The 16,723-nt window shown below is 44.0% G+C and overlaps 1 protein-coding gene and 1 long non-coding RNA gene across 3 annotated transcripts in view; one reads left to right on the forward strand and one right to left on the reverse strand.

Moving 5' to 3' along the window:
• Window positions 1-2,690: 2,690 nt before the first annotated feature.
• LOC130264828 (uncharacterized) lies at window positions 2,691-8,573 on the reverse strand. The gene is made up of 4 exons (XR_008842519.1): window positions 8,326-8,573; window positions 7,327-7,626; window positions 4,361-4,454; window positions 2,691-3,041 (listed from the first exon to the last, which is right to left on the reverse strand). It is a non-coding gene; the product is annotated as an uncharacterized LOC130264828 (long non-coding RNA).
• A 25-nt stretch (window positions 8,574-8,598) lies between these two features.
• The window catches only part of RAD23B (RAD23 homolog B, nucleotide excision repair protein), a 33,111-nt gene continuing 24,986 nt past the window's right edge, over window positions 8,599-16,723 (forward strand). Inside the window, exon 1 of one of the 2 annotated variants that reach the window (XM_056513375.1) lies at window positions 8,599-8,796. In XM_056513375.1, the coding sequence (XP_056369350.1) occupies window positions 8,731-8,796 (66 nt within the window). In that variant the 5' untranslated portion in view covers window positions 8,599-8,730. The remainder of the gene's footprint in view (window positions 8,797-16,723) is intronic. The other variant, XM_056513376.1, reaches the window with a different exon arrangement.

The following is a 16,723-nucleotide window of genomic DNA, read 5'->3' on the forward strand; positions in this document are numbered from 1 at the left end:
CCAGAGCTGGATGCAGCTCTGCAAGTGGAGTTTCATGAGGGTAGGGTAGAGAGAAGAATCACTTCCCTTGACATGTTGCCCCCATTACTTTTGGTACAGCCCAGGGTGTAGCTGGCCTCCTGGGCTGCCAGCCCACATCACTGGCTCATGTCCACCTCTTATATCTACCAGAACTCTGAAGTCCTTCTCCACAGGGCTTCTCCAAATGAATTCTTCTCCCAGTCTGTGCTCATACCTGGGATTGCCCCACCTGCAGCACCTGCTACTTGGACTTGCTGAACCTCACTAGGTTCTTTGGGCCCTATTCTTGAGCTTGTCCAGGTACCCCCTGATGGACCCATCCTTCAGGTGTGTTACCACCTCCCTCAGCTTGGTGTCAGCTGCCAACCTGTTGAGGGTGGCCCTGCTCTCCCTGTCTGTGTCAGTTATGAAGGTATTGAAGACCCTCAGTCTCAGGACACAGCCCTGAGGGAGACCACTCATCATCAGACTCCAGCTGGACACGGAACCACAACCACTGACCACAACTCTCTGGCTGCATCCATCCAGCCAACTCCTTCTCCAGTGAATCCTTCAAACCTAGGCCTCTCCAAAGGCCTGACAGAAATCCAGGTGGATGACATTGGTCAGTCTTCCCTTCCTGACCATTGCAGTCACTCCATCACAGAGGGCCTCAGATGGGCAGGGACAATTTTCCCTCAGTGAAGCCATGCTGGATATCTTAGAACATCCCCTTGTTTTCCATGTGCTTCCTACCATTGCTTCCATAAGGATCTGGTCCATGATCTTCCTAGGCACAAAGATGAGGCTCACTAGTCTATAGCTCCCTGTGTCTTCTTTTCTCCCAGTTTTAAAAAAAGGAGTGATGCTTCATCTTTGCTAGGCACCAGGGAATTCCCCTGACTGCCATGATTTTTCAAATATGATGGAGAGTGACTTGGCAACATCAGCCAGTTCCCTCAGGACTCTGGGATCTATCTCACTGGGCTCCACAGACTTGTACCTATTTTCTCTCCTATCTAGAGTGCAGAGAGGTGGGCAAGGGGATCCCTTCTTAATGGGAACCTGAAGGGTGGTTCCTCAGCACTCACCAGGCTTCATTGGGACACTGTGTCCTGTTTGGGGTCCCAGGCAGAACTGACAAACCAGAAGAGCTCAGGGGAGACCACCAGAACTGAAATAATCACCCTGAGAGGAGGATCTGTGGGGCTGGAGCTGGTTCAACATGGAGCAGAGAACGGTTTGGGGCAGCTCACAGCACACCCTTGTGCCCGTGGGGATGAGATCAAGTGGGTGGGGCCAGGGTCTTCCCAGTGAAGCACACTTCCCAGCAGGAGGGCAAGAGACAGTGACATCAGCAGAAACCAGAGCAACATCGTTAGAAGGGGAAAAAATTAGAATAATAAGCAGGAGCCAGAGAAGACTACTGTAGGCTCTCCAGAGGTTTTCAGTTTGGCTGGACAAAGCTCTGAGCATCAGGATCTGAATTCATCCTGGAATCCATTCTTCTCCTCCAAGTAATATTTCAGGGTAGAAGCTACCCATATCTGTGTCAAGTACAGTGCTTTTGTGGTCTGTGACCTAGGAGTTGGTATTGTTTTACGCAAGGTTTTATGTAGAGTAACAGAGTAAGTACACATCCAACAATTCCTGTTGAATCCAGAGGGCTCACACTCCCCAGCTGTCAGGTTACACATATGCTAGGAAAGCAATGTACTGTAGCAGCTACATTACTCCACAGCAGATGGCCTGTACAAGATATGAACACCATGACAAAAGCTTCAGAGCATAGCACTCTTTTATCTGGCAGTCAGTAAAGAAAGCAAAGTGTTGGAAAGTGCATGCTCAAAACCTAGTAATATAAAAGTCCATAGTCAGGTTTCTGTAGAAAGAACTGTTTTGGTGTTTAATTCCTCACACTGGATAGATTGGTCTGTGTGTATGGCTGTTCAGCTTAGGCCAAATTTGTTTATATGAGCTTTAACTGCATTTTGATTAAATTAAAATACTTTCAGATAACCACAGTGATGACTGCAATATGATTAATGACTCATGCAAAAATTATTGGATCTAATGTACTCGTAGTAGGCCCAGCTAGATCTGTAGGATCTGATTCACTATTTTTCAAATAAATATTATTCTTGGAATCTATGTTCCAGATTAATTGCTGATGATTCCTGATGCCATTTTCCTAGAAGCTTTATATAGAGCACTCAGCAATCCATTCTGCAACTGCTCAGTCCCATCCTGATGCTGGTAAGACTCACCCTGTGACAACTTTCAATAGCAATGGGCTATCCTGGCTGGCTGCAGTATTTGCCATTCATGGCTTATGCAATTCTTGGCTTTGCTTTTATTCAAATGTTTGGTCTTTCCACAGCAGCTCTGCAGAACCACAGGAGGACAATGTACAGCTTCCGGCTCCCGTTTGTCCTTGTTATTACAGGACAGGCAGGGACACAGACATGTCAGAAGCTCAAGCAAAGCAAAAAATATTAGAATAGCTGGCAAAGAGTCTGCACTCTGAAACACTGTAAAACTCCCCTAGAGCCACGGCAGCCCTTCCTGCTAACACACACAGACATCAGATAACTGTCTTCAGAGGCATATGTCAAATCCCAATCATTTTTATTCCCTTCCCTTTCAGCCTGGCACTCCAAAGAATACAGTGATTAAATAAGGATATTTTTCATGGGTAAAAATATTTTTTAATTGCCAGATAAACTCTCTTGAAGCATACAGAATTCAATACCTCCCTCTCTTAGATGTCATTTTTGCACACACAGATCTAAAGACTTTGATTCCAATCCAAATCAATAGTATGTTCAAGGCACTAACACTGCTGGGATATGCTTCCAAAGTCACTAGCCACAGCTGTTAATGGCTGAGCCATTCCAAAGCCTGGAAGACCTCTTCTCTGAAATGCTTGGGGCAAAGAAGTAGTATGCGGCCTGGTACTCAGCTTCAAGTCCCATTTGTCTTTCTCAGCAAACCTCATTTCCTGCAGTTGCAAAATGACACTGAAATGATGGCAAGGGAACCTATAAACAAACAAACAGACAAACAGATACATGAAGGGGTTAGATTCCAACTGCAAACTCAGTTGTGAAGCTGGACTATGCTCTAGGAATAGCTCCTGGAGGCAGCATGCCTTGCAGACACACCCTGGACTGAGATTCCCCTCCAACCCCTCATCCCTTACTTCCTTCACAAATAGTATAAAATAAATTAACAGTGATTTCAAATTAAGTTCATATACTTACTATAGTTACTCCTAAATCTCTATATAAATGAAATAAATTAAAGTAAAAGGCTTTGCAACTGAATGAGAACATTTATTATATGTTTAAGAAAAATTTGCAGTCAGCTGAGAAATCTTTTGTGGGTTTCCCCACACTTGGTGCTGATTTTACTGATGGAAAATATCTAGATATTCCTAATAAAATTACTACACCCACATAATTAGCATAATAAATATATAAGCCTGTCAAGATGATAGTCTAATGCACTTGCCATGTTGTTATTTTATAGTGAATTCTAAGTATTCTTGGCAGCTGTGTGAGTGTCAATCAGGATAAAAAAATAACAACAGGGAAGCAATTGCTCTCAAAATAAAAGACCTCAAGTATGAACCCTGCATAAAAGAAATTTTAGTCCCTTTTATCAATAAAAACTGAGTTTCATTTTGATCTCATACTAACTTTCCATCAGCGTGTGCAATAAAAATGGACTGTAAGTGCTTCTTTGCAGACTCCAGTGCTAACATCCATGGTGTCCAAGGGCTGATGGGAACTCGAATGGGAATTTCCATGCTTCTGAGCTTGCTGCTGAAAATGCACCCAATGATTTCCCTCATCCAAGGCAGTACCACTGCTTCAGAGTGTGATGCCTCCAACTCTGAAGGATCCAGCCCCTTTTGATGACCCTTTTTTTCAGACCATGAGGCATGCAGGCATGAGAGATTACAGATAAATCCAAAGAAAAGCAAGATCCAGACCTTCTTCTTCTTGCATTTGGTAGTGGCTGAAGTGGTTACAACCACCTTGCTGCATGTAACTGCTGCCTTCAAGTTCATTGCCTAATACCTCATGGTCTAATTAGCTGATTAACCTGCACAGCTGCACTTTAATTTTGAGACAAACTGTGTGAAGTTGCTTCAGTGTTAGTGCTTCAAAATAAATGAGGATGGTTGAGGAAGAGTGGTAGCAGTTTCACAGTGCAAGTAAACCCCCAAATTATTTCTGTACCAAAAGAAACAATGCTGCCACCAGGAGGCAGATAAAACTCCAGAGTGCATGTGGCATAAGTTTAAGGATGAATTAATGAGTTACTGCAAACTGGAATCTAAGTAGAGGTTCACCTGCTCCAGAGACGTACTTGCAGTTGATTCAGCCTTCACAAAAGGTCCGCTGGTGCTCAACTAATTTGCGATACGGGGAAAGCCAGTGGGAGATCTGTATGGAGACATGTGGAACAGCAGAGACCAATCAACTCAATGGAAAATCTCACCCTAATGGCAAATAAATACTACAGCCTAGGACACCTCTCATTAATTCATTTCTATTTCATGTCCACAGCCAGTGGGAAAAGCCTACTTTTGGAGTATTTTTCAGGGATAGGTCACTTATTGTGAAATAAGTGTGAAGTGCTGCCTTTCATTAAAGGTAAGGTCATGTTACTGCCGGTCAGTGACAGTGCTAAATTCCCTCAACTCTCCATTACCAGCATGTGTTCTATTTGATCCCAAGCCCCTCCAGACTGACCTTCTGGAGCTCTTCTACACATCTACCTGTGTAACAACTCTTCCTAACCACCAACAGCAGCTCAAAAGCTCACCTCTTCCTTCCATTACTCTGTTATCCAGACTGACAAGCATCTGCCTGGAGTACTGCCCTCTGCATGCCTCCTCCCAGATCAACATAGCCAAAACAAGTTGCTTTCTACACCTTCAGGGCCTTGTTCAGGCCATTTCTGTCCCTGCTGTCTTGTTTTTGTAAAGCCTGCACCCACCTCAGAAGGTCTGAAACAGAATGTGCTACTTTCTTGCAGGCACCATTTCACCCCTTGCTTCCCTAAACAGCAGTTTGGGGTGAGAGTCACCTTCATATTCTTTATTTGCCATCAGTCCTAGAATCTGGGTAGGACTTGAAGAAATTATAGCAATGTTAATAATGATGGGCAGCCTTAATTGCATACAGGCATGTAAGACAGTGGGATGACCCAGGTAACAAAGAGGGTGTGTGTATTTACTGCATCTTAGTGCAGAGGTTGAATTCACTTAGCGAGAGCACTGACTCGAGTCTTTGCCTCAGTGTTTGCCTCTGAAAACCACAGAAACTTTTCCCAAAATAAGCAGACAAACTGCAGTATCATGCAACAGGCACTTCTTTTGTGGCTGGAAAAGTGACATGCACATAATCTGAGGTGACAACACGCAGACATGTGCACACTGATACTGTTACAACAGGTTCCGTAACAACCAGGGCCCTTAAAACCACGAGTGTGCTAACAGCTGTGAACAAGTATGAGCAAAGCACAGCTCCTGGGAAGTCATGGACAACCAAAAAGAGCTGAGGAGGGCTAAGCCATGGCAGCACAAAGCTGGAGTAAGTGCACCAGAGAGATCAAGTTACTTGGAAGCAAGAATACAAAAATGCACCATCATCGTATGCATTTCCCACCAAAACATCTTTCTAAGTCTTTGGCTTCATTTCGCATCTCTCTCAAATCAATCCAAGTTTTTTTCCTCTTTGCATATGAGAGGTTTGTATGCTTTGAATCAGCATATAAACTGTTGTAAATGAAGCTAGCTAACTGTGATGCTCTAGTCTGAACACAGGGCAATTACTCAAAATACTTCAGACACAGAATAAAAAGAAAAGGAAAAACACCAAGAACTGGCTGTCAAGGAGAAAGACTATGAAACTAAATGATGACAGTACTCTGGGTGAGAAATTCTGCAACTGCAAGAAAGAACTGGAGAGCCAATTCATGCCAGATTTTATGGAGCTGAATGGGCTGAGATAGAGGAAATACCAATAACCTGTTTATTTATTATATTCCCCATACAGAGAGTTGTCATAAGTTCTTCAACCACTCAGAGGAAAAAAAAAAACCACAGCTTTATTTTTTTTCCTCATTCTATTTCAGAACTCAAATAAACAGTCAGGAAAAAACTGCATCCTTAGCCATTCACAGCCTCTGGAGTTGTTTATTAAGCCCCAGTTATTCTGGTGCTTTTAGAGCAGAGCTAAGCAGCCACTGCACAAATGAACCCTTAGCCCTGGGCAGAACTGCTTCACACACTAACCAGGAAACAGAAGTCAGAATGAGTAGTTTAACTCAATCTGAGCTAAAAGAGTAGCGAGACTGACACAGCCCCTCAGCATGAGGTACTTTAGTTTGCATGTGAAGCTCAGCACTTACATATCTGGACTGCTGAATGAAATGTTTAAAAGAAAAATCCCTTTTATCTTCAAAGTATAGACTTAGGTAGCAGGCAATAGTGAAAGTGAACAAGCAGCATATTTTAAGTTTTAACCACCCAAGCAAATTGATATTTTCTCTCCCTCTCTTTTTTTTTTTTTTTTTTTTTAATTTTTTTTTTTTTTTTTTTTTTTTAATTTTTATTTTTTAAATGCCTCTCCACACAGAGCAAGCAAGTTATTCTGTGCTGTCAAGAATGCTGGATTCCTACTAGAAACAGTCAGTGGTTTCTTTTTAGTTGCAAAAGCTGCAGGAGGCTCTGGCTGTCTGGCAGCTGTGTGTCATGAGCAATATACCGGCAGAAACAGCACCTCCAGCCCTGTGTGTAACATGTCCCCATTCCCTCACTCCTGCAGGGAAAGGGGTCTCCAACTTTCCCTCTGCCTGGCAATGCTGTCTGCTGGCTGTGCTGCTGGGAGGAAATGGTGAGAAAGCCAAGCCTCCTATAAAAAATCAGTTAGAAGATGGTTCTTATTACAAGCATCAAGCTGACAATGTGGCAGGCTAAAAATTCTCTGGCCATTACACAATCCTAGGAAATTTGGAGTTTAACTGCAATTAAGTCAGCCTGGCATCAGCACCCGCTTTTGCAGAAAGACAGCTTTTATACAAAGAAAATCCCTGGGCGATCCCACACCTGCCTACAGAAGAGGCTACAAGGAGATTTCATGCCTGATGATGGAAGAGTTAACACGGTGCAGGGGAAAGGGTCTCTTTTACCAGCACAGCTGGCTCAACTTTAAAGTTTATTTGTAGCAGCCCTACTCCTAAGGAGCACCAGAGCAAACACAGCCCTTAATAACCCATCAATGTATGTAAACTGCAAACTACTAAACTCACCAAGAGCCAGTAGCATGCGCTCACAGCCCAGAAAGCCAAATGAATCCTGGGCTGCATCCATGACCTGCATGGCCAGCAGGTCAAAGGAGGCAATTCTGCCTCTCTTCTCATTTTGTGAGACCTTCACCTGCAGTGCTGCATCCAGCTCTGGGGTCCTCAGCGTGAGACAGACATGGAACTGTTGGAGCAAGTCCAGAGGAGGCCACCAAGTTCATCAGGAGCACCTTCCCTGTGAAGTCAGGTTGAGAAAATTGGTCCTGCTCACCCTGGAGAAAGTGAGGTTCCAGCATCTGAAGGAGCCTACCGGGAAGTCAGAGAAGAACACTTTGTTGAGGACTATAGTGAAAGGACAAGGAGGGATAGGTACAAACTGAAAGAGGGGAGATTTAGGTTGGATATAAGGAAGAAATTATTTACTGTGAGAATGGTGAGACACTGGAACACTCCCCAGGTTTCCTGGGGGGGATTGTGGATAACCCAACCCTGGTGGTGCTCAAGGACAGATAGGACAAAGGAACCTTGAACAATCTGGTTTAGTGGGAGGCATCTCTGCCCACGGCAGAGGGCTTGGGACTAGATGGCCTTTTATATTCTATGAAACCAACACTGGTGGAACTTAGGTGCTATAAACCTGCCAGAGTGTATAAATAAACTTGTGTAACAATTCACAAGAGGTATGTCTGCTTCACTCATTTCAAGAAGGACATTGAGAGTCTGGAGCATGTCCAAAGAAGGGAACTGAGCTGAGAAAGGGTCTGGAGCCCCAGGAGAGGCTGAGGGAACTGGGAAAGGTGCTCAGCCTGGAGGTGAGAAAAGGAGTCTAGAGGGGCCCTTCCGGCTCTTCACAACTTCCTAACAGGAGGGGGATCGGGGTCTACTCCCAGGGAACAGGGACAGGAGGAGAGGGAACGGCCTCGGGCTGAGCCAGAGGAGGTTTAGGTTTGATAACAGGGAAAATTTCTTCACAGGAAGGGTGAACTGGACATCGGAATGGGATACCCAGGGACGCTGCAGAGTCACTGCCCCTGGAGGTGTCCCAAGCGTCACTCAGTGCCACGGCCTTGCTGACAAGGCGCTGTCCCGTCACAGGCAGGACTCGATAACCCACAATCTCTCAGTTTCACCCTCACTCTCTGTATCTCTCTCTCTCGCTCTCTCTCTATATATATATCCGTATTTCTGCGTCTCTTCCCGTGCCCCTCCTCCCGCTCTCCCCGCCCTCAGGCGCGTTCGCGCCTGCGCTGTGCCGAGGGCCTCAGGCCGCGCATGCGCGCCACGTCTCCCTCCCGCCCCGCCCAGCCCGGCACCGCCTCCCTCCTCCTCCTCCCTTTCCCGGCCTCTTCCCCGCCACCTCTTCCCGGGGAAGGGACGAGGGCGGCCGGAGCGCGGCACGTATCCGCCGCCATGCAGATCACGCTGAAGACGCTGCAGCAGCAAACCTTCCGCATCGATATCGACCCGGAGGAGACGGTGCGGCCATTCCCGGGCTTCCTCCCCGCGCCCTGTTCCCCCCGCCCCCACCCCCGAGACGCGGCCGTGGAGAGGGGTGCGGGAATCTGTGCCCTCGCTCCCCGGGAAAAAAGGAAGGACAGACCCCTCCGGGGGAGGTGGCCGGAGATTCAGTGAGGGGTTGTGGCCACGGGGGTGATGCGGTGTCCGCCCGGGGCGATTTTGGATTCAGGGCCGGGGGGAGGGGGTGAGCTGAGCCGGGGATGATGAGGGACCCCTTTTCCTTGGGATGCTGGTGGGTAAGAGTGACTTCCCATCGCCGAAGGAAAGGGGCTGCCGTGGCCTAACCTCCGGCGGAAGGACTTTTCCCCCCCTTGTTTTTGAGGAGAACGCCCCGGAGGTGGGAAGGGGAATAGCTCTGAGGTGGAAAGGAGAATAGCCCGGGGAAATAGCCCAGGAGGGGGAAAAGGGAAATAGCCCGGGACGTGGGAGGGGGTGTAGATATCTCACGTAGTCTGGGGGAGGAGAGGAGCGCTATAGGAAACGAAAGTCTTTCCTTTCGGGAAGCGGGGTGTCGTGGGTTAGCAGTCAGTGGGGCACAGATCGCTGCTGGTTTATATTGGGAGCACTGGGAGAGGGGATGTTGCGACAGCATCCTTTTCCCGGGGTGGGGCTCAGGGATGCAGCGGAAGGAGAACGTGGTGGTCCTATCCTCCCATGGATTCCCACACGGGAAACGCTGGGAGAGCTGTGGGGCTTTTCTTGCTGGAGCAGGAGCGTGATCTGGAGAGGGGCTGGTGTTTGCCCCCAGGTGCATTGCTGTGTGCCCAGGTGTGTGCTGTGGAGGTGGCAGAGTGCGGGGAGGGATTTTTGTTCAGCCTCGCGGGGCGAGCTGCAGTGATTAATCAGTCTGCACTTAGGAGGGGAGGGAGTCCAGGAGAGACTCTGCTGACCTCGGTGGAGCTGGTGTTGTGGTGTGTGATGAGGCTCATGACAGCCTCATGGCCCCTCCCTGATGCCTTTGGATGTGAGTGAGGAGGAGACATGTTTTCCTTCCAGGTGAATGTTTTCTTCTGGCACACGGGAGCCTGCTGGAAAACCCTCCGGGAAATGCAGCATTCTGAGATGAGAGGAAAGGCCTTAAGTGAGCTGGCAGGGTTGGAAGTTGCCTTGTCACTTGCCTGAGCAGGGATGGTCACTCTGATAGCCAAGTCCAGACACACCTGTGGCCTTGGGTTAAAAGATCTGTAGAGGCTCGCAACTTTCCTTTCTGGCAGCCTTTCCTGTGACAGGTGGGCAGTGAAGCTCTAGAAACTGTGGACCATTATATCTGCTTTTATAGAGTCTGTTGGTTTTACCCTCTTCCATCTTCTGAAAAATAAAGGATGACAGTTGAAAGTTGGAATACGAACTCATTTGGGTTACCATTGTGACTGATGGACATGGCAAATGCCTAGGAGAAGCATGGGTCGGAAACCCTCAAATATTTAAAGCATAAGTCTTTGCTGTTACTGAGAATTTTTTTTTTCTCTTGCTCTTTGCATTCACTAAGGTCCTGGGAAGTAAATTCAAGGAGAGGACTGAAGGAATGCTGCCAGTCAAAGCCCTCACCAATTTATGAGACAGCAGAATGCAATGATTACAAATTGGATTATGGGAAATGAGATGACACCCTCTGTTTATGAATGTATCTGCTACACTAGCTCAAAGTAAAAATGTTCCTCATGAGCATAACTTCAGTTTTTGGCCAGGAATGGGTGATAAGACAGAGGAAATCTGGTAGAATTTGAGGAGTACTTTGTTTTAAAGAGAGCAGGATAAAGACTTGATCTTAGTATTAGCTGTAGAGGTGAAAAATGTGTTTAAATTTCCATGGCACATTTTTTAGAAAATTACAAAGAAATTACTGTTGAAAATGTCAAAAATCATAGAACTTAGTAAAGAGAAGCTCAGCTTTGAGCCCTCAGTTGCAAACTGAATCTTTACATCAGAAAATGCTTTGAAATATGCTGTGGTTGGAAAGTGCTGCAGAAGTGTGTGCTTTGAAGTTCTGGGTCAGATTTTTTTGGAATACACAAATTTTAGCTAAGTTTGCTGATTTCTTAGGTTAATATCCTGAGACCTTGAAACATGTTTCATGGAGTTTGGGATATATTGCTCTTAGTCTTTGGGCAATGTGTGTGTTTCTCAGAGGTAGGCTTGTTTACTTGGATTTCTGCCGCATGCTGTGACTAGGCCAAAAATCATAGTTGCGATAGGCACAGGGAACCTGTTGCTCCAAAGTTGGATTCTGGTTCTGTAAAATTGCTTTTGTCTTCTTAGCAGTTTTTCCTCTTACTCTCAGTACCAAATAAATCTAGAGAGACTTAATGTTACTGTGCAAAGTAGCATTCTGGCAAGATTTAATGCTTGTAACTGAGAGCTGTTGTTGATAGGAGTATTTAAGCCAACCTCCAGTGAGAATTTGAAGCAATATACTTCCTAATAACTAATTAGCTAACTAATTAGCCTTGCACAAGCAACTGGTCTTTTCTTTTTTTTCTGTTAAATCACACAATTGAGTTTTATTCTTGTCTTTAATAGTGTGACTCTAGTTTTGTTTTGGTTGTGTTTTAAAACGTTGGCCAGATGAATATTTTGAATGAATAAAAACTGTACTTGAAGCTACTTGGTGAAGCACTGGGTGAAGACTGTCAGGTACTCTGACAAAAGAAGATGACAAGATGTATCCTCAGGCCCTATTATTGGGTAAAACATGTTATCAAATGAAATTTTTGCAAGCCTGGCTGGTTTTCCTTAAGTTTTGTGATGCACCCATCAAGTTCCTCACAAGGGTGGGTTTACCCATTGTGGTGATTCTGGTGTTCCCAGGGGGGCCAGGGCTTGAGTCTTCAGACTTAACCAGGGTGAATGAAAGCATGTATCCATCTGCACAAGCTGCTGCTTCTTTTTGTTGGCTTTCTGTGAGAAAGTAAATACATTAAACATTGTGTTAGGAGCAAATAATAAGCACTGTCTGACACTGATGTAGACCTATGAAGCCACATCTCTTGTCTGAGATGATACTGCTGACACTGTAGCCTTCTAAATGTAGCACTTCTGTCATAGTTATCACTGTGTAGACACGAAGCAGGGTTCTAAAAATCTTCAACAAACATTCTTAACTTTTAAAGTGAAACTCCAGGCAAAAGTTAAATCTGTCCTCTGTTGTTTTTGGCTCCCTCTGTGCTGTTAACCTAAAAACCTGCTTGTCAAAATGCAGAGAAGTGCAAGGAATATTCAGGATGTCAGCAGTCTTTCGGCTGCAGTCGCTGTGTCACACAGTATGGGCTTTCACATTTCGCTATCCACCACAGCACTTGAACACCCAGGAAAAGCCAGCTTGTTTAACACCATGTCAGCAGAACACTTAGTTGTGGAAATTTGAGCTTCTGCTGTGTTCTGATGTGTCCTTAGCATGTGTGTGCTTTATTGTCAAATGTGTTTATGGAGCTTTCTGGATGCTAACGTTACTGTGTCAGAAGAATTAACGTTGTAACAGTTCTGGAGGGATCAGAGACTATTGCTGAGTGAAATGGTGAAGGCTGACTCCAGGGCTTGTAACTTGTGAATGAGGTTGAACGTGTTCTTGACAACCGCCTCCCTACATGTGTTTCAGTGCAGGTTAATCCTACAGCAATTGTGAGAAAGAGGATTTTTGTATTTCCCTGGGAGTTTATAGTTTTAGTGGTTAGAGGAAAAGTGCTCAGTTCAAAATCCAGAAGCACTCTTCTAGGTTAAAGATGTTTTTCTGTTTCAGGTCTTGATATTTTTTTTTTTTAATTGATCTTTGGGTTGTACAGTAGGTATCTTTCTCCCCTTCTGGAGGATTGTTTTGTTGTTCTTGCCTCTCTTTAGGATTTTATCATTTTTGTGTGTGTGTGTGTGCTTACACAGGCAGAGGAGGTGTGAATTTGTAGGGCTTGTGCTTGCTGCTTGACACGATTGCAAAATTGTAACTTCAGAGATCGCTAGAATAAGAGTAGCTGCATTTTTTTTTTTCATTGTTTTCATACTTTCTTCACAGACTGTAGTATTTTGGAGTTATGGTCTGTTACAATTCATATTTGTTTAATTAACTCTCTAGGTGCTTTTTGCTACTGCTTTTCTTTGGTGGATAGTTATTTTTTGTTTCCTGGTTAGAGTTAGGATTTTCAAGCAAGGAAGTTGTTCTGATTCTTGGCTGAAGAGGGCTAGACCTTCACGCGTTCAGGAATATTTTCTTGAAATTTTAGTGAGTGTTTTAAATATAATTCCCAAAGAAGTTTGGGGTTTGGGCAGGATGACACTTTATTTTTTTTTATTTTTTAAAACTTAAATTAAGCATAAATTACTTGATACAACTAAAATTATTGTAATCATATTGTAGTATGTTTTAAATGTTACCCATTTTTCAAATGCTGTGGCTCTGCCCATAATTTTTCAACTATTTTGTTGAGAATGTTCTCACACAGTTTAGCTGTCAGCAAAGAAAAGTTAGCTTTGTACTTTTAATAATTTGGCAATATTATGTGCTGTATTTCTCAAAATCTAAACTTTCTTGGGCCACCATTCCTAAGATGGCCAATATACGGAGGAGTTGAATATAGAGATTGTACACACTTAAGAATGGTTTTATCCATGTATTTAAGGTGTATTTTTCTGGTATGGTAGAAAGCAAGGATTTCTGTCCTTGATACAGATAGCAACCGGCTGGAAGGTGTTCCCTTTGAAAGTTGGGGAAAGAGGAGAATACATTTTAATTAAAAATAATTAATATGAGCAAATGATCCTGCTATTGTCTGGAATCCCATTGCTGCACTTGTGCATAAATGGCTGTGTTTACTGACAAACCTTTCAAAAATATTTTCTTTGAATTCCTGAAACACAGGGAGGGGTATCAGTAGGTGTGAGGTAGGGGGGTGTAAACTTACAGTACTAAAGGGTACGGCTGGCAGTGTTTTCTCCCACCAAGGTTTGTGTCTGGTCACTATTCCTGTGGGAAACAAATCTCTCTCTATTTCACAGGCCATGGTGATGTGCAGCATGGCTTACCTGGAGCCTGCAAGGATGGCTGTCTTCTGCGTGCTGCCTACAGGGAGCACCAAAGAAACAGGAAAAGGAGAGGGAAGGGCTTGCCGTGGCTGTGAGCACGCAGTGCTGTCTACACACAGACTCTGGTTCTCCCTCTCTTTGTCTTTCCCTGTGTGTTTGTGTCAGAGGCACCCCTCCAACTGGCTGGTCAGCATGCAGTGTTGGAAAAGGGTTTTCTAGGTGTCTTTTTAGAATTGATTGAAGTGGCTTGTCAGTTTTCTTCGTACTCAAACAACTGTGTCACTTTTATACCTGTAAATTGGTTTGTGAGGAATATGCCTATTGTAAAAATTATCCACCCGAAGCTACAGGAGGACTTTTTGAGCTAATCAACAAGACCATGCAAGAGTCATCACTCAGAATGTAAGCTTTCTTCCTGAAACAAGCCTTTGTGGCTTCAGAGGCAGGACTGTCTGTCTTGCTACTTTTCTTCAAGCTGCAGATAGCTGAAAGCTCTGGTTTAGGTTGAAATTTGTGCTCCTGTGTTAATACAAAGCTGCATGAATGCAGCTGTTTTAGTCACCTTTTTGTATCAGAAAATTGGCCCAAATCTTGGTCTCCTTTTTCAGGCAGGGCTTAGATCAATTTTGAAATGCAGGCAGAAGTGTGTAGAGGCCTGGAGGCTAGCTTTGATATTAGAAATTATTTCTATTGATCTCTGGTCAGTGCATAGCAATTACTAGGCTTATAAATTTCACTTTTGTGTAGATGAGCTTGATTTTTGTAGAGATAGTAGCAGAGAAAGTAAATGTCAGGGCTAAATTTGAATTTTTACCTTGACGGTTCCAGACTATTTTTCTTCAGAGTATGCTTCTTCTTTCTTTGTATGTAAGCTTCAGCAGCAGTAAATACAAGAAGGAAATAAAGGACCTTATGAATGTTTTATCCTGTCTGTTTTTGAATGCTGGAGTAATTATAGATGTCTTGTTTATTTGAGTACAACTGGGTTTTTTCCAGGCATTTACTAAGCTTGTAAACCTGCCTGGATTCACAAGGCCTTTCCTCTCCTGCGGTTTTTCCCAATTAATCTATCTGTTATGCCTTTGAGGCCTGAAGTAGGGCAGTGATCTGTTCATGTAACCACCATGATTGCCTTCTGACTAAATACAAGTGTCCTGTTTAGAAAGACAATATAAGAGAGCATTGTAAATGGAGTTTTGTGCCAGAAAAACCTGCTTTTATAATTTGTAGAAAGAAGTATCTGGAACCAAATGCATTCTTTCCAGTAAAAGTACTGTAAAGCATTATGAGCTTAGTAGTTTCTTATCCTCTGCATGTTTTCAGTAGTATGCACAATATTTGTCATTAATCAGTTGCTGATCATGAAGTTTGATTAAGGACAGTAAAATCTGTTGCACTGGTCAGCTTGTTGCTTCATTAGCAGGTTTATTGTCTGATACATCTGCGTTGTCCTCACCTAACTTTGAGCAGTGTCTATATAGCAGTATAACATGTGGTAAATATTTTTGCAAGGCCAGTGGTAGGAGAAAACTTAGGAATATTAAGCCTAAATTCTAAACAAGTTTTCAGACTATGATGCCCTCCCTTAGGGAGAAGGAAAAGAGCAAAGCCCCTTGTAGTAAAAGCTTTTGTCCTTGTCTAACTATGACTTTTCCCAAAGTCTGGGAGAAACCGGTTAGCTTGCTATAGAAAAAGCTGAAGAGTGGTAGAGAATTATAATGTAGATTTAAAGGAAAAAACCCTCTGTGTAGCATTTATTTACAAAGAGAAGCAGTTCAGCAGTAGGTAGGTTGATAGTGAGGGTCTTGCAGAGTTGGTCTTGGGAACCATCTCTTCACAGTACTTTAGTTCATTTGATAAGAATTTGAGTACAAATCCACAGAAGCAAGATGGCATTGTCAAACACGAATTTTAGCAGTAGTACCTGGATGCCTAAATGAGGGTCAGACTTTGGTAAACTGCTCTCAAGTGAGCAGCATGGATTAATTGGAATCAGGTTCATTGAAAGGTGAAGCTCTGAAGATCATGGATCATGAAACGTCCAGGAAAAGTAGTGATGCTATTCTGCTTCAGGTGTGCTGGCCACCTCTTCCCAAGGGCAATGAATTTCTGCCTTTGGAAAGAAGTGCCTGGAGCCTGTAGAAAACTGTGACTCTGACATGAAAGAAAACTAAAGAGATCTACTTAGCTTAGCTCACAAGTTCTGGTGAAGCATTGTGTAAATCCTTTACGCTGGCAAGCGCCAAGGGGTGTGGGAAGGCTACTCGTGTAAATTGTAACATCAGCATAAGAACAAATCAGTATTAAATGAGTGTGCAAAATAATTTGGGCTGGAAATTAGGAAAAGCCTTGCAGTAATCAGGGTAAACTTTGTAGCTGTGTTGTGGTAGATGTAGCAAACAACCTTTTCTGTGGGTGCATCAAATTCATGATGAAGATTATGGCATGGAAGATGGGTTTGTGGCTTGATGTCAGAAGGGATCCTTTCCAGTTTTGTATTCAGTTTCTCCCAACATCCCAAGAAATTCAGCAATTTGTCTTGCCTATGTAATTATACATAATATGTATTACACTTTTTCATTTGGATTTATAAAATGGGTCTCTGAATAAGCTGATGATTTTTGCCTCTTTTGTGTTAGCATTTATATGAGGTAGGAGAAATGAAAATTGCTGTGTGAGAGGGAAGGGGGAGGGTGTGTCATCATTGGAAGCTATTTGCCCAGATGGAACCCAGCGTGCCCTGCTTGCTTGCCTGGCAAAAAGTGACTCCAAGGAACAACTGGGAAACTCAGTACTGGTGATTTCATGAAACCCATTTTTAGATGCCTGTCTGGGATGCAACTGATGACTGGTATTTCTTTGGAAGACCTCAGTT

The sequence above is a fragment of the Oenanthe melanoleuca genome, chromosome Z (assembly GCF_029582105.1).
Source record: "Oenanthe melanoleuca isolate GR-GAL-2019-014 chromosome Z, OMel1.0, whole genome shotgun sequence".
Taxonomy (NCBI): domain Eukaryota; kingdom Metazoa; phylum Chordata; class Aves; order Passeriformes; family Muscicapidae; genus Oenanthe; species Oenanthe melanoleuca.